General features: G+C 37.3%; 2 protein-coding genes across 4 annotated transcripts in view; one reads left to right on the top strand and one right to left on the bottom strand.

Annotated features, from left to right (window-relative positions):
* CBR4 (carbonyl reductase 4) overlaps positions 1-18,680 on the bottom strand; it is an 85,057-nt gene that overhangs the window by 3,471 nt on the left and 62,906 nt on the right. The gene's annotated exons all lie outside the window — the stretch shown is intronic.
* Positions 1-18,680, top strand: part of PALLD (palladin, cytoskeletal associated protein) — a 241,680-nt gene that overhangs the window by 220,635 nt on the left and 2,365 nt on the right. For all 3 annotated transcript variants that reach the window (XM_087437441.1, XM_087437442.1, XM_087437443.1), the window contains 5 exons: positions 8,161-8,255; positions 10,215-10,347; positions 13,409-13,616; positions 16,443-16,608; positions 17,141-17,274. In XM_087437441.1, the coding sequence (XP_087293567.1) occupies positions 8,161-8,255; positions 10,215-10,347; positions 13,409-13,616; positions 16,443-16,608; positions 17,141-17,274 (736 nt within the window). The remainder of the gene's footprint in view (positions 1-8,160; positions 8,256-10,214; positions 10,348-13,408; positions 13,617-16,442; positions 16,609-17,140; positions 17,275-18,680) is intronic.

Here is an 18,680-nt window from a genome sequence, read left to right as displayed (position 1 = left end):
AGGAGAAAAGGATAGTGAGTAGCGTGTATATGCTGTAGCAGAAAAACTCAAAAAAGTAAAATATTTAAAATACACGTACACTTACTTAATTCAATGGGATTTAAGAAACGTATAAGTGTAGATAAATTATAATTTTGATAGTGCCCATGTATAGCATTCAGCATTTTTCGTTTGTTTGTTTCCATCCAAATGTTTTCTTTTGTGTTTGCCCTTAGATTTTGGGTCAAAAAATCAATTGACTACTTCGAATTTAATAGGCAGCTACTGGATATCATGTTCCCAGTTCAAGCCAGCAAATTCTTTTTCATTGAGTATCTTGTATATTTTAGGCACTATGCTGGATATGAGGGACACGCACATAAAAAAGAAGTGATTTTGTACCTTAAGAGCTCAATGTGTGACAGGATAATTTTATGAAGTCTGCAGAAGTCATGTAAATAACATACTCTTTTTGAAAAAAAGGAAGCTAAAATTAACCATTTTATTATATAACTAATGAAAATTGTCCAGAAGTATCTTTTTAAAATCTCTGATTTATATCATTCTGTATTTCATTATTTACTTTGAAGGAAATATTAAGTGTTAGAAAATGATACAAATAATTTTAGCAAAGCTTACAAACTTTTAAAAGTTGGTACAGTGTTTATCCTGTTTTAATATTACATTGTCATATAAAGATATTTCTGCAATAATACTGAGATTAGAATGAAACTCAAGGTATCGACAAATCAGGTTGTGATAGAGCACAGCAAACTCTTCACTGTCAGTGAACAATTTCCATATTAAGGCCCCTTCTGGAGGTTCCAATTTTTTAATCGATGAATACATGACCATCACCTTGGAAAATAGTCAAAATCACAGCCTTTACTAAAAAGTTGCATTTTAATGCTTATTATTTGTGTTCATGTTTGGTGTATTTGAGGAAACAAAAGTGGAACTTGCTATTTTTTTTCTTACTGTATTTTCAGTGTGTTTCCTTGACTGTCATTAACAAATTTCAATTTTCAGTTTTCTGCCTATTAACAAAACAGTGGAGAACTGAACAAAATCTAAAAATTTTCTTCACGTTGGGTCCTTTATTCCTCTTTCTCCTAGAAAGGCTGGGATATATTACGGAGATAGAATTAACTGTATTCCTTAAGCACTCGCTAGTACTGGGGTCCTGCTATTAATTTTGAGGAATTTTTCCTAGAAAATGTTTCAAACTGTTATTTGAGTAAGCAGTTTTATAGAACAAAAGAACACAGATGTGAAACTGCAATTATGAGTCTGCTTTAGTCTTCTTCAAATTATACTCACGTATTTTTACATGTGGCAAAGTTCTGAATGAGGAAGGACTTACTGCTCACGGCCAGTGGCACTGTGCAGAGCTGAAGCCCACAGGCCAGCCGCAAGGGTCAGTAGTCTCTGAGCATTTAAACGAGGGACAAACTGTGATGAAGTCATTAGACAAAGGAAGGCTGCTGAAGATCCCCCTTGTAAACTTAGAAAAAGAGGAAGGAAAAGAAATCAAAAGAAAGAAATGACAGAGCAAAGACAGACCAGAATTGTAGAGCAATATTGATACTGAAAAGCCTAGATGGTGTAGTTCAGGGGATAAGAGCATGAACTTTGGCATCAGGCAGATCTGAGTTGGAGTTCTAGCTCTGCCACTTGTGACCTATGTGACCCTTAGCACTTAACCTCTCTGTGCCTGTTTCCTCTGCTATGAAATGAGAATAATAATATGGATTTAAATAATGCATGTAAAGCACTCAGTTTACCTGGCACATAATATGCTTTTAATAAATGCTGCTTATTATTATCATATTAATTCAAAGACACTAATAACCCGGTCTTAGAGCAACAGCCCAAAGAGTTGGCAGAAGCTTGTGGAATCAGGATGTAAAGGATCAATTCTCTTTCTAGATATTCCACTCTTACAGGACTGTTAGAGAGTAAGCAAGTCAGTTTGGGATGGAATTTCTACCCAACATGTAGCTGGTGTGTGGTCTTCTGACCTCCTGGCTTTTCCTTTTTACCACCCCTGTGGGAAAGGAGTTCAGCAGCAGATGTGGCTGTGCCACAACTGCCACAGCTGTGGGCGGGTGGAGGGAGCTGTGAGGTAGAGAACGGGCCACACCCACAGCGCAGCTGACACAAGCCACACATGACGCTGGGAAGCTGCTCTCTGCTTCCAGCACACTCAGGGCCAACGCAAGGCCCAAAAGAGAGCAGTCACTGCCCTCATTCCAGGCCCAGTGAATTCTGCTGCTTCACCAAATCCCAGGCTAAGCCCCATGGTTAACGCTTTGTGGTTCTATGCCTCTACCCTTTGAAGAGAAGACAAAGAAAGAAGTGGACCAGTTTACATCAGGTAGCCAAAAGCCTAGCCCTCCTAAAAGAATATCCCATCCCACCTGTTGTTTAAGCAAACAGTAATATGACTGCTCTGGGTCTATCAGAGGGAGCAAAAGATTCAGAGAACCCCAGAGGTCACAGTAACCAGAGTAGTTCCTAATACCTGGAATTCCAGGTGTCTCTCAAGGTTAGAATCCACCCAATATTCTCATTAAAGAGAGTTGGGCTAAAAGTCTCTTTTTTCTACCTAAATGACCAAAGGCAGGCATAGGAGGGGAAACTCATGAAGAGAATCTGAGGAAATCCTGGAAGTGGGCATTTAGGCCTCACATTGAAACTGTAAGAGAATTTTCATATTTGTAGTACTTGGTAGTAGTTGCTGTTCCAAGTTTCTGAGCATGTTGCCTGCTTGATTTTAATTTCAAGAGTAAAACTGCTTTTCTATCCTGGGGTCTTCAGTAGCAGGTATGTCCAGATATGCCAGATGTAGGTTTTATGAGTCATCACCTAAAAATTGGAGTGAACTTCACTACCTATTAGAAAAACAAAGTGGTATTTAAACCATGACAAGTGGCAGACCATTTTTCTACCTAACTCTTGGCATAAGTTATCATTTGTTGCTGTAGGAAAACTGTAAAAGAAATGCTTAACACTGCCATAATCTCAACTTTATAACATCTGTTATTGTATATTAAATTATTTTGCCATTCTCGTAATTTATGAATTAAAACATGATTTAAAAGAACCATGACATAAGTAGGCAATGAAAAAAATTTCAAAAGTAAAAGCCAGATTTTTCAAGATATAATTAATCCCAAAAGCATAACATGTAGTCAACAGAGAACCAAAATTGCTTCCCCACTTCCTTGATGCCCTTTGGTTACCTTAAATTTTTTTCACATTTTAGAAGTATTTGGGTTTGAAAGGGAGACACCTACATCCATTTTTTTCTGGTGCATTCATGCGAAATGACCAAGGGAAAGAGGAAAAGGCTGGAGTGGAAAAATTAGTTCAGTAATGAAACACAGACGGCAGGGCTTTCCTGAGCAGTGGAAAATAATTACAGAAAGCAGCCAAGGGAAAGGGTGAGAACCAAGGAAAGAGGAAAATACTCAAGTTCAGCAGAATATTTTATAGAATATTTTTCCACCTGGGTTAATCTTTTGGGAATAAGAAACACGTTGGATATTGTTGACTGCATCCAAGTTCCACTTGGGATAGAACACACATCTCTAAACATACACTGGACTGTGTGTTATGCTGAGTGTGTGCCGCTCAGGCAATTCATGAGAGACCAAAGCAATCACATAGTTTAGTGAAATAATGAGTGATGGTGCAGGGTTACACCAAACATAATGCCAAAATGAGGATCACATATACAGTTTATTTTAGACTCTAATCCTATCTTTAAGACGCAACTGAATCTAAACACAAATGTTTTACTTTGTTTTGTTGTGTTGCTAGGTTACGCTGTATTGCACTTGGATTTTGGAATGGCTGCTTTGCAGTTTGATGTTTCCTAAAATTGCATTGTGTATACAAGTGGCAAGCTTTCACAAAGACCTGTGTGCCACAAGTTAAATTTCATACACTAGGAAATATAAATGTTATTTCCATATTCTATAAATAATTGGCCTTTCACAAGGCATCAAATAATCTTTACAAGCTGGATGTTTAATACAGAATCACTTTAAGAATTCAAACTTATTACTTGTACTATAGCTTTAAACTCTGCGGACTTGTTTGGAATAGAAAAGTAACACACAGCTGAGTTAAATTTAAAAAGTTGGTTTGTTGATTGTGTTTTGTTTTAGCATTTTAAGGTTTCCTGGCTCATTTCAAACTTAACTTTAAACATTCGCTTCCATTGCTACTTCATGTGTTAATAATAAAGCAGATAGAAATGAGAAAGATAAAAGCAAATGCAATAGCATTAATGTGCATCAGAGCCTACTATTTATGATGATTATTAGGGTTAATTGGCACATTAGTATGATTAAAATTATTTAATGCTAATTTTGTATGATTTTCCTCATAAATAAGACATTTAGATGTAAAAACCTGAACTTTCAGTTGTGCACATTGGAGGCATCTTTTCAAAAATGCTTCACTGAAATCTGGATTTTTTCCCCAAACAAAAATGTCAAAATTGTACAATTTGTTAGTTTGGATGCTTTCTAAATGCTCCTGGTCATTTATTGATTAGTAATATATTTAGCCAATAACACTATATTATCAAACTGATAATTCTGCCTCCTGCAGACCATGCCTTTCCCCTTTATGTTCAGAAGGGAAGGATGATGTAGGAGTAAAAAGGTGACAAATGGTAACATACTCCTTTTTCTCAAATTTGGGAAGTTAAGGAAATATTCTGTGGCAATATTTGTGCATTTGGTTCTAAGCAGTAGCAGTAAAAATCTTGAGAACATTGTAGAAATGTGTAATCTGTACAGAGTAGTATGCCAACCTGTTTACCCTATTTTTTGGAGGGAGGAGAAGAGACAGGGTTTATCCTAAGCATAGTCAAATGGTTAGAGTTGAGTAGGACATCCTTCATCTTACACCTCAAATGCAGCCATCACACAGACAAACACATTGAATATACCTGTGTGCTTAGCACCTTTCAAACACTAGCCTAAGTTAGAAAGGTTGATCTACTCTCCACGTATTCTGCCTCCTGTGCTAAGAGTATTTTGTTTTTCCTTTGGAATAAATTAAATCCTAATAGCAAAAAAAAAGAAAACTCCATTACATATGAAAGAAATTGTGTTTAACAAAAAAATTCTAAGAGATGCTTCATATTCATCTGATTATTATAATTATATACATATTCAGTGCTATAATAATTTAACATTTTGAGCATTTACTGTGTGCAAAACACAATACCAAGTACTTGACACCTTTTAACTCATTTAATCTTCATAAGAACCCATGCAGGATTAACTGTATGGTCCTATTTTACAGATGAAGAGTTTACTTAGGAGGTTAAGTTACTTGCCTAAAGTCATTCAACTATAAGGGACAGAACTGGTTTACAAACCCAGACTGACTCCAGAGCTAAGGAGTGTCATACGAAGGTGTCTGGGGCTCATCCCAGCGTTAGGAGCACTGAGGGGCAGGGGAAGTATTGGTTAAAAGAGGTATTTGAAGGAATCAAAAAAGGGGGTAAGAGCATACCTCAAGCAAAGTATATCTACCTGGAAAATTTTACTGGAGTCAGCCAAGCTGCTGGAGCCCCTAAAAATCATCTTGATGCATATCCATGCATATATACTGTCTCAGACCCACAGTAACACAATACCAGCAATGATGCATTTAGTAAGGATAATTGATGACAAGTACTATTTGATATTTACAAGATCATCTAAGGTTATATCATTTAATCGTAACAACATTCTTGTGAGATGGATACAGCGCCCCAGTTTTTACAGAAGAAACAAAGGCTTGAACAAATTCAGTAATTTTCCCAGTTTTAGGAAGGTCAAAACTCAAATCCAGGTTAAAGGAATTCTTTTTTTTAGGCAACCAATATCTGCTTCCCCAAATTCAAGGTTAAAGGTTGAATTTAACTTATATCTTTTTCTAACCACATAAATGATTAGTTAATCTTAACTTCCCTTGTGGATCCTCTGGGTTTTATACTACAAGGAAAAATCTATCCAAATAATACAAATCTATTTTATTTTTTATTTTTTGCTGAAGAAGATTCACCCGGAGCTAACATCTGTTGCCAATCTTCCTCTTTTTGTATGTGAGCTGCCACCACAGCATGACCACTGACAGAGGAGTGGTGTAGGTCCGCGCCCAGGAACTGAACCCGGGCCCCCAAAGCAGAGAGCACCGAACTTAACTGCTAGGCCACCAGGGCTGGCCCCAAATCTATTTTAATCTATCCAAATTTAAATTGTTTGCTGAAGTAGCAGAGCAAACAGTCAGGAAGCCATATCCCATATCAGTACAGTTGAAGGTATTTGTGTAAAACAAAACATACACTACCTTGTCCTCAAGCTCCAGAGAGAATCATGAATCTTATATGTTCATTTGTTAAAGCATCTACTAGGATGCGTCAGTTGGGTTATTTATAAGGGGGGTCTTCTAAGCAAGTCACATCTAGATTTCTATAGCAGGTATAGATTGAGTGTACGAGTTAGATGAAATTAATTTTCAGATTTTAAGCTAGCGTAAGGAATCCTAAGTGTTTGCCAAGAGCTCAGCATGAGAGAACTTATATCATGTGGCCTGAACTTTAGATACAATTAATCTCAGTTAGAAATAATTCCCCTTCATAATGCTATACTTCATGTCTCCTTGGAAATTTTCAGGAAAGGCAGTGTTTTAACTGTGACCTCAATAGCAAATATTGTGAATGCTAGAGAAAGTTACATATCTAGTGGGATAAGGCTACTTGAGTGTGTTTCTTTGCTACCACCTCTTTCTATTTGGTAATTCCTAATTCTTCTCCTGTCTGTACTACATACTTATCTGTATTGCCTTTTCTGGGTGATTATGGTCCTTAAGAGGTCAAGGCTTTGGGGAGACCTGGAGAGCCTCACTGACTGGAGTCTTGCCCTAAACCGAATCCTGCTATGGGTTTTTCCCCCCTGTGATCCCTTCACCAGTGTCCTCTCCCTCACCCCAGCCCACTCTCAGTTGGAACTCAGAAAGCAGTTCTTCAAAACAAACAGAACACCTCTGCTTCTGTTACCTGTCTATATTGGCAACTTGGAACGAAAATGGGAGTCAATGGTACATTTTATTTTGACTGTAAGTGCACATGAGGGCTGCTTGTCAACCTTGAGCGAGAATTCACTATGTTTAATCATTAAGAATAAATCTGCTTCTCATTTTTCCTCTCTTGCTATTTCCTTTTTTTTGGCCATTGTCAGAATTTAGAAGTACATCTGCTGATTCTCCTGGGAGATGAGAGGAGAAAATCCTCTCTTTTGCTACTTTGCTAGTAATAGTGAGGGGAAAAATTAAGAGAAGAGGCTAAAACAAAAAGCCAGAGTAACAATGGATGATTTATTCATGTCACCTGGGTCCTCTAACTAAATATTACTTTTGTCTATCGCTATGACAGCATTTAACAAATTTTCAGTTGACTAAGAGATAAAATATAGCTTTTCATTAGATAGGTCCTTATCATATGACCCACATATTTTAGGTATTTAACTGCTTCTGGTTTTTAAATCTCAAATTTGTTCATTTCACGTGAACATAGTGTCCTACAGTCATTATGCTCTCCCTGTCATCCTCATGCATACTTCTTACATAATGATCATTTTATCATGCTGGCATCTCTTTTAACATGTGGTTTTCAGAAGGGATACTACTAACATTTAAAAAATACATTATTAAAAAGATCTGACAGAAAACTAAAGTCATCTAGTTTGATTTCAGAATTAGCTACAGCCAGTAGATATTTGACTATGAAAATGGAATCATCACAAGACACTGATGTCCTGCTATATTTTACAACTCAACTTCATGTGTTAAGGAGACATTAGCAGATTACAATTAATTCAAGGAGGGTTGTCATTTTAAACACCATCCTAGATAAAACAGTAATGCTTATTTAACAGTTCAGAGAAAGACCTTGTCTCCTGAGTTCTTTAAATAAATATAGAGTTTTACTGAAGAGTTTAATTCAGGGAAAGTTAACTCCTCACATTTCTGAGAGGGGTTGGTGTCATGGCTAATGTGGCACACTGATTTGTTAAGAAATAATTTCTTATGGAGAATAGGACAATAGACATGATGGTGCTTAATCGTTAGTTGTTTTGCATAGCAAATAATTTCTTTTCCTGATATCTCTGACAGGGCCGCATCAGTTGTACCGGACGCCTAATGGTACAGGCTGTCAATCAAAGAGGTCGCAGTCCCCGCTCTCCCTCAGGCCATCCTCATGTCAGAAGGTATTTCAGATATTCCTTCCCATAGGTGTTACTATTATTTTATTTATTTATTACTATATATTCAATACTATTAGAATCATAGTATGACCTAAAAGTGAACATAGTTGGAAGACAGAATGTGAATACAGTCTTACTAAGTGTATACAGTATATGGCTTCTTGATTGTGAGCTCCTTTGCAACTCAGAAAGGGGAAGGGAGCAAACATTTGCTAATGTTTATAAGTCCATTCAGATATACCATCACTAGTTTGTTAAATAAGGTCCCAATCTATGAAGAAATCAAGACTCAATAACTTTAAATGGTAGGCACATTAACATGAAAATACTAGTAAATGGTACACAAATGTTCAAAACCAAACTTCTCTAACCAGCAGCTTTGTGGATTGACCATTATAAACTACTGCCACTAGATTTCCTAAAATCATCGTTTGCTCATGTTCATTTTTCAGTTACTTAGTTCAAAACAGTTTATTTTAGACCATAATCTTGTAGGTAAGATTTGTCATATTTTAAATGCTCAACAAATATCTGCTAAATAGAGTGTGCTTTCCGTTCCTAGTAGCCCTGAGTTTATGCAAGGATGCTGACAGAATGATGGAAGGCAGGGACAGGCAAAGCATATTACTTCTTAGTAACATATTTGCACTTAAAAAGGAAAATGGTAAGTCAACCAGCCTGTCATCTTGGGTTTCTATTTAGATATTTTACAGACAGAGCATGCTCAGATAGTCCCGACTGTAAAGTACAGGCCACAGATGCAAACACCTTTGGTGAAGAGAACACATACTATGATAGGCTCAGAGAAGGTAAGCAGGAAAAACTGAGAAGCACCAAACAAATGGTATGTCTACACCTCCTCACGTGACTGGATCAACAGAGCCCTTTGTTCAGCATTCGGAAGACAATTCTGGCACCTAAGCACATGCAGATTTAATTCTAACCTATTTGTGGCAATGTCTGTTCACAGGATCCTAGGCCTGTATAGCTGTTAACACAACATATTTAATGGCGTATCTATTTTCTTGCATTATTTTCTTCTGCTTTTCTTGAGGTCTTCAATACATTTAAGCTTTTCCATGTATCAGTGTCTCCTAGAAAAACATTTTGCTCATAAGTTAGACCTGTACTTAGAAAAGAGTAAACTATATAAAAAAGCTGATAATTATTAGCCTATTATACTAATGTTTCATTTGTTGCACTCTTACTTTTTCTAGTTAAGTGTTTTTAAACTTATCTTCTAGTGATTACTAACAGATTTTGTATTCAGCATCTTGCTCTTTTCTTAAGTCTTCCCTGCAATTACTTTAAATTGTATTACTCTTAAAGGGACCTCTGGCAACATACTTACAAGCAAGAGAAATGCACAAAATCTGGGAGATTTGCACCATTTTATTTTAAAGCAAAAAAATAGTGTCTTTACACACATGGATAACTGATGCAAAAGAAAACCTACCTAAACATTTGTTTTCCTGGTTCATATGAAAAGGAATTTTGATTTGAAAGATATTGAATTTTCACAAAATAATAAGAACTTTTAATTTCCTATAAATTTAAAATCACAAGTTATAGTAATTTCTGTTGAAAAGATTTGGTAATAAATAAATGAGCAATGAGCAACAGCTGCTATTTCTCATACAGCTTTAAAAATATTTAGGAAAAAATAGGTCAACCTACAGTATCCCATTTTTTCCCATGACACCTTTTATGATTTATACTAGCTTTAAGGATTAGGACAGCAGAATTTTTTAAGATCTGCAATTAGCAGACTATTAAGTTTATAATAAACTTCTAAATGAAACAAGATTTTGGTTTGCTGACTTTATGTGTAAACCTTGAGGATAGGAATCAGGTAAGGAAATTATATTATTACCCCACGTATTATAAAAAAACAGATGACTAAGATCCTGGAAATAACTACTATCTTTCTTTCTTTCTATCTGTTATCTATCTTGTTCTAAGGCCTCGTTCTAGATCAAGGGACAGTGGAGATGAAAATGAACCAATTCAGGAGCGCTTCTTCAGACCTCACTTCTTGCAGGCTCCTGGAGATCTGACTGTTCAAGAAGGAAAACTCTGCAGAATGGATTGCAAAGTAAGTTTGTTATTGCCTGCAAATCTGTTGCCTCCCTTTTCTCCTCACTGCCATTACTCTTTAGTTCCTTTTTGGGAAATTATATCAAGTATACATCTTTAAAATGTTTTCCAGCTTAAGAGAAAAAAAAAAAAAAAGTGAAATATACTGGGTGTTTATGTACTGTTTTAAATCATTCTTTTCCTTTACTGTTAAATTTTTATTAAATATCTTCTTTATTTAGAACTCTAATACCATACTCCAGAAAGTCACTGGGAGGTTTTATCCCTTTAGGTTTTCCATTTTGTTGAAGTCATAAATGTGTTGAATCTGTCATATGTCCTAATCATTAATTAGTTGATCATCATTCTTTATTCATTGAGATTTTGTATCCATATGTCTACTTTGACTTTTATTCCTCCTATTTTCTATTTCTAAGAGAAGTTAGGGTGACATCCTTCTTTGACCTGTTTTACAGCAGGGCTTCTTAACCAGGGTCCGTGGGTAGGCAGGTCTCATTAGGCGGATGAACTCTGAAATTGTGTATGTGATACAGCTTTCATCAATTTCTCAAAGGAGCTCGAGGCCAAAACTGCTCTGAAATTTTTTTGATAGTTTTGGGATTTTTTCCCTCATTATTTACTGATCTTAAATTTAAAATTTAGCTCCTAAATATAGATAAGGTTTTTAAGAATTATTTGGGCTCCCTCTGCTGGTTCTCTCTGGGCTTGCAGCACACAAATATTAAGGTGTTTAGAGGATTTGGGCTTTATTTTTTCAAAAAGGAAATCTGGGCTTGTAGAAATGTATAAAAATAAATGTATTCTTAACAAAAGTATTTTATTTTCCAGCATAATTCTTTTTACAGTATAAGCACACAAACTGAGTTTCAGTGTATGTGTATTTATATGTATGTGTATTTATTTTTGGTCTATAATTAACAGTTCATACAGACCACCTGTAAAATGACATTTGAGTCAACAGGGGAAATTTTATTTTATATAGATTATTAGATGATACCAAGGGATTATTATTAATTTATGTGTAAAAAGAGAATTGTTCTATTATGTAAGAAAAACCCATATTTTTTAGAATGATACAGGGCTATAGAGGAGTAAAATTACATAATCTAGATGATAGATATATGGAGACTCACCAAACTATTAGCTTTACTTTTAATGATATTTAAGAAAGAAATCATTTATTTCAGGGCACAGTGACATAACTGTCCTTGGAATGCCTGTCATTAAAGAATATTGGAAACCAAAAGTCATCTCTCTGCTTGTTGATTTCACTATTATGATCTGACCTGGATAAATAAAATGTTGTGGAAAATCTTGTCACATGAACAGATGGAGTGTGACCCAGTTCAGAAAAAAAAAAATTATCAGTGTATTTAAGCTTAATTTAAGAGGGAAAGAAGTCATGAAAATAAGCCAGTCACTAAAGCAACAGCTAGGTTTCCCCCAGAAAGCACCCCCCCTTTTTAACTCCTTAGGTCCGTTCCTAGACGCTGACTACCCTTGACTTGGTACTGAGTCATAAGGGAACATAACTAATCCCACTCTTTAGTAACAAGTATGCTCCTCTCCCTCTTCCTATTTCCATGTCAGCCGAAAGCACAGATCGGTTCAAATTATGACCTGCTTACAATGATCTTGAATTTCTGAGATCAGGCTTTCTTTACTGACACACCCAAGAGGGCTGGGGTTAGAAGAGGGGTAGAAGAACGGGGTGTTTTCCCCATGCCTTAACGTGAATAACTCTGTCCACTGGCTTGGGTGCCCGGTCAATCAGGGGCCTGAGAGTGCACAGTGGTTTGGGCATCTCTCTACAAGATATGCCATGGCCTCAGTCAGTCCAGGGCCCTGCTTGTCTAGGGTCTAACCTAGTCAAGTGGGAACAAGCAGCAACACTTCATTTCTCAACTTGGGAAGGCGTGGAGCCTGACCACAAGTGTCCACTCTCTCTCCCTCTCACCTCTGGTGACCTCCAGACAGGTAAAGTAGTGTGTGTGGAGAGCTGGGGGACAGCAGGTGGACAGATGGGAGAACAGAGAGCCTGACCCTCTCAAAAGCCAAGCTGCCGAACTCCTGCTGTTTGTTTCCAAAATCTCTTCATCCTTTAAACCAGTAATTTAAATTTACTTTATTTTCTTTTCTTTAAATTCTCTAGACCTTTGCTACATGTGTGAGGGGAGGCATCTTGTAGGCAGTATAAATGAGTATACTGAGTATCACGCAGCAGGAATGGAATTTGTGAGTTCTCTGGCTGATTTTGGCAGAGCTGGTTCTTCAAAAGAATTGTCTTACAGTCCAAATGACATCTTTTTATATGTAATTTCCCATTAGTAAATTTGGGGTGGGGGTAAAAAGCCTTCCTTAATGGTGCTTTTCTCCCCATTCTCCCCAATCAAAAGCAAAACTGTAAAGAGCTGACAGATGGCAACCATCCCTACCCTTCACAGCACAACGACGTGTTATTAGCAATTAAATGTGCTTTTATCTGATCTCTGGTCAACACAACTGTCATGGTCTCAAGATTTTATGATGGTTCCATTGTGATGCTAATTTGTTGAGATGGCTTTATGGGTAATTTTGTGTTGCTTTTGTTACTTAGTTTCAAGGATTATAAAATAATAATAGCCCTATGTGCTGATGGATGCATTAACTAATGTCTCCATAGCTATGGCAACTCTTCAATGGGAAGCTTTATAATGTACAAATGCTGAGTATTTGTTATTGTTATTATGGTTGCATATCTTTTTTCCAAAGAGCTCAGAGCCTTGTGCTGACATCATCATAGTCTTTATAACCTTGGGTGAAGTATAATAATCACAGAAATTTTTTTAGTCCCCATTTCACTTTTCCCTATGTTGCTCTATAAGAAATGTTTAGAAGTGAGCCTATGAGCCTATGCTTAGGAAGCCATTGAGAGGTTTCAAGCAAAAGAGTAACCTGAGTTGATACTAAAAACTGTCTCTTGTACTCCCAAAGGAGGAATTGACGCTGGTTTCTGAGCTATTAATGACTTCACTGTTTTAATAGTAGAGAAATTTATATGAATTTCCTTTCTGGTTTAGGTCAGTGGGTTACCAACCCCAGATCTAAGCTGGCAGCTAGATGGGAAGCCCATCCGCCCCGACAGTGCTCACAAGATGCTCGTGCGTGAGAACGGGGTGCACTCTCTGATCATAGAGCCAGTCACATCACGAGATGCCGGCATCTACACATGTATAGCCACCAATCGAGCAGGACAGAACTCATTCAGCCTGGAGCTTGTGGTTGCTGGTAGGCTCATCTGTGAATCCTTTCTCTCTTCCAGAATGAACATCAGATTGAGAAATGTAAACTAATCCTGCATTATTAACCAGTTTGGAAAATAAATCAAACTGTTGAAAAATAGATTAGATTGCATCATCAAAATAGCCAATTAGGACATGTTATAAGGCTTAGCAAGTCAGAAACATTAACTTTTCTTCAGTATAGCCATTATTATTTATCTTTCCTTTCTCCCAGTAGCCTGGCCAAGAAAGAAAAGGATTTTAGCAGCTTTTCTGGGTCATTCTATGTCTCATGAGTGTTGGCCCCCAGTGTTACTAGGGAAAGAGCAACAGCAGCATGGGCTCCAAGAACGAAACTTGATGTATAAGCATTTTCTTATGCATAGAGTTCTACATATATACCTAGTTTTTTAAGTAATGTAATGTGCACTGATTTCCAAGTTCAAAAATTTTAAACAACATTATCATCTACCTCCAATGTCATAGTCCAGTTAACTCAGATTTGCTTTTTAATTGCTTATACTGTTAGGTAAATTCTTTAAAAGTATTGTTATATGAAGTCTTACCCTTAGATAAGGAAAATATATTTATGGAAAGGTTTATAATCCTTAGGAGTTGAGCATAAGATTCTGTTATCTGTTCTCTTTTTAAAAAGAAACATAGCAAAACATAATGTTTATTTCTCAGACCTCTATTTGCAAAGTGCTTCATATACATTATCCCAGTTGGTCCTCACCACAGCCCTGTGAGGGAATCCGAGCAAATTTTCTTCCTCATTTTATAGATGTGGAAGTTAGACTTAGAGAGATTGTGACCCTCCCAGGGTCCCATTTAGTAAGCTGAAGGCCAGACTCAGAGAGTCTGTTGACTCCTAGTGCTCTTCCAAACACTGTGAGCCTCTGAGCTCTGTCAAGAAATGGAGGAACAATGAGAATAAAGCCCAGGAGGTCCTGGCTAAAATCCTGTATAAATGATTCAAGACGTTTGTCACACACACATGCAGTCAGCATGTGGACTGTGGCGCTATGTGTGAGCTGTGCTTTTAAATTTTGTGTAAACTATTCAATATTACTACATACTAGGATCGATTTCATTCATTCCTCTAACTCTCCCCTCTTTAGACTAAAACTGTTTAGTTTTCTCCTGTTAAATGTGTGTTTTGATCATACCTGTCCTTCAGGCCTGAGCCCTGTGGGTCTGGGAGCGTGGACATCCTGGTATGCCTCAGCACTTCCGTGAGAAGATGGCAGTGCACAGTAATTGGAAGCAAAGTCTTTGTCATCAGATCTCAGTTCCAATCCCAGCTCTCGTTGACTGCCTGTGTCCTTTGGCAGATATAGAACTTCTCTGCAACTCAGTTTCCCCATTTGTAAAATGGAGATCATAATGCCTCACAGAGTTTTTATAAGGATTAAATCATATGAAGCTCTGCATCACTAGTATCCTGCATAGCAATGCTCCAAAATGGTAGATGTTAGTCTTACTGGCTAGTGGTTATGACATTAAGGCTCATTTTATACATTTTATGTTCTTTTCAAAACTGGGACCCAGAGAGAATACTAAGTGAGGTCTGTTACCACTTGCCCCAAAAATAGACTAGGTCAGGTAACCATGTCAAGTTCAATAAAAAAACACAACCCTCTACATAATTCAAGGTCTTAGAGAGTCTTAAATATTTGAAAATTTCAGGTAGAATTTTGATCGTCTTCACCGGGCTCTCCCCTGGCTGCTTGGCTTTATTTGTCACTCTAGATGAGGTGGTGGAGAACGACACGCATCCTCAGAGTCATTGTTGGTAGCTCAGAAGACAATAACTAAACCTTATTCTTTCTCTGAAATTGTTTCCACCACAGAGCCAAGAAAACAATTCCCATTGGATGGTAATATTTAGAGTGTTATTAACAATCAGTTCTGATATTTTAAGACTAAGTAAATTAAGTTCTCTTTTTTTATGGCTTGCTTCCTTCAAGGTGATAATAAATTTGTCTTTTTTATAGCTTCCTTCAAAGAATACAAATTAAAATTTATAATTTATAGGATGTACATTCCTACTTTGTAGGTAACTATTTAAAGCTGCCAAATTAGATAAAGATGGCTCCCCTTTATTTTTTCCCCTTTAAATCCTATGGGGGCCGGCCCCATGGCTTAGCAGTTAAGTGCACACGCTCCGCTGCTGGCAGCCTGGGTTCAGATCTTGGGCGTGCACTGACGCACCGCTTCTCCGGCCATGCTGAGGCCGCGTCCCACATACAGCAACTAGAAGGATGTGCCACTATGACATACAACTATCTACTGGGGCTTTGGGGGAAAAAATAAATAAATAAAAAATTATTAAAAAAAAAAATCCTATGGTATGTTCCACTTAAGCCAGGACTTGCAAATCTTCAGAATCTTTATAGAAACATTTCAGATAGCAGGGAGGGAATCTAAGTGGATCAGAATACTTGTCTGCCTCAGCGTCACTAGATGGCAATGGTTGGTAAAGGCTGAGTGCACCAGTAACATAATTGGTATTGAAGCCATCCCAGATGCTAGCGTGACTTAGGAGTCTCATGCAGCCTGTCAGACAGGCATTCTGTGGAGCAGATGGCCAGTGGTCTGTGTGGGCCTGTCAGACTTGAATTAATTGAGGAAATAAATGAGTGGAATGAAGCATAGGAACCTTTCATGGTAAAAGAATAATTTGGAGAGAGGACTTAGCATCTTACCACCTGAAGTGAAAAATGGTATCATAAAATAGATCTATTTAAGCAATATTTCTAAAAGCTTCTGAATTCTTTATAGTGCTCCTTTTCTATATCACTGATAGATAATTCATCTCATGTTTTCTTAGCTAAAGAAGCACACAAACCCCCTGTGTTTATCGAGAAGCTGCAAAACACAGGAGTCGCTGATGGGTACCCAGTGCGACTGGAATGCCGTGTTTTAGGAGTGCCACCGCCTCAGATATTTTGGAAGAAAGAAAATGAATCACTCACTCACAGCACTGACCGAGTGAGGTGAGAATACCCAGTGACTTGACCTAATCCACCACTGCTCAGTCCTAATGATATATAAAAAGATACACTTTATATAGCATGTAAATCTGTGTAAGAGTCATGCTATTGATGATACCAAAGACAAAAATCACTCTTTACCTGAATGTATGATTAAGCTTTTAGAAAGAAGCTATAATGGTATGTGATGAAACACATTCTAACTTAATCTAACGGTGATTTTTTTAGAGTGTTTATCTTTATATCTAAAAGATGAATTCATTTGCTTCAATGGTGATAGAGAAACTACTCAGTGGCTTTTGTAAAGGCAGATCTTCAACTAGATATTAAATGCGCAGATTTATTCAACCTCTTGACGTCTGCTCTTCTCTCCCATTACCTTTAATGGGGCTAGCAGCCTCTCCAGAATGAGTATGACCCTATTATCCGTGACTTGCAAAATTCCGTTTCTAATGATCTAATTAAAAATGATGCTTCATGTCCAAAGCCACTTTTTAAAAATTTAGAACCCTAATGACTTTATCCTTTCCTCCAGCATGCACCAGGATAATCACGGCTACATCTGCCTGCTCATTCAGGGAGCCACAAAAGAAGACGCTGGGTGGTACACGGTGTCAGCCAAGAATGAAGCAGGGATTGTGTCCTGTACTGCCAGGCTGGACGTCTACAGTGAGTGCCACTTCATCTCATTTTGTTGCAATTACTCATTAAATTATGAAAAATTAGACATTTGGATAGCAAATCACATTACTTTTATATAATCTTATAAACAACCATAGTGTTTTATTTGCCGGAAATTTCATATTGCTCTTTCTCTTTCTATTTATAGTTTCTCAACATTAATAGTCATCTACACCAGGAGAACAGATACCCAAGTATCATTCAGGAACTTTGCGTTATTAGCAAAATATGCATGTTGATTTCTCTGACGTCGGCTAGTCAGTTGTGGTTTACTTACTGAAGCATCCTTAGGAGTTAACAGTAGGCAAAGGCATAACCACATGTTTTTCACATTTTCTTGTTACTGTGTTCTGCAAATGACTGCCTTTTAACATTTCTTCCTATATTATAATCTCATCACAGTGTCTTAATGCACTCTAAATGTGTGTGCCATTGATCCTGGAATGCATACTTTTGTGGCTTAGTGCTTTTCTCATTAATATATCTTAAGCAGCTCAGCAATAGGTTTGTGAGTGTTTGTGTGTGTATATTTGTATACCTGAATCCTAAATTTAAAGAAAATTGTTCCTATTGAATTTACAAACTAGTGTGATCTATGTGATCTATTGACATAAAGAAAACCACTAGAAAAAATTAAGAACTGATTTCACATTTTACCTCTTCTTGAGTAAGAAATAACTTTATGAGGTTCTTCATGAAATGAGTGACCTTGGCCTTCCCTACTGCCCAATTCCTTTCAATTGATTAGTGTTAAAACGCCCATCCAGCATACCTAACTACTGTAATTATTGTGGCATTTATACATTTTGAGCTTTGAAATTTTTTTTAAAAAGGGGGGAGGTGCAAATTTGGGGAGGCGACAGTTTCAAAGGCTTTCTTGTGCTGCAGTGAGTATTTTCTTTCAAGATCAACTACACGGGGCTGGCCCCGTGGCTTAGCGGTTAAGTGCACATGCTCTGCTACTGGTGCTGGGGTTTGGACCCCGGGGACGCACCGCTTCTCTGGCCATGCTGAGGCCGCGTCCCACATACAGCAACTAGAAAGATGTGCAACTATGACATACAACTATCTACTGGGGCTTTGTGGGGAGGGGGGGAGGAGGAGGATTAGCAATAGACGTTAGCTCAGAGCCAGTCTTCCTCAGCAAAAAGAGGAGGATTAGCACAGATGTTAGCTCAGGGCTGATCTTCCTCATAAAAAAAAAAAATCAACTACACTTTGTCTTTATTATCTAGCTGTTGTAGTCCCCCTACCGTTATGTATAGACACTAAAATCGGCAACATATGAGTAAATACAAAACTACCCTTAAATTTTAGAATTTCTACCATGGATGTGTTCAGTCTTTCACAAAGAACATGTGCCTGGTATATATCAAAAGACATTCTGTATTTAT

Source organism: Ceratotherium simum, chromosome 12 (assembly GCF_057802395.1).
Source record: "Ceratotherium simum simum isolate JZ-2026a chromosome 12, ASM5780239v1, whole genome shotgun sequence".
Lineage (NCBI taxonomy): Eukaryota > Metazoa > Chordata > Mammalia > Perissodactyla > Rhinocerotidae > Ceratotherium > Ceratotherium simum.
Note: the sequence above shows the minus strand (reverse complement) of the source record. Positions and strands in the feature narration are given on the sequence as shown.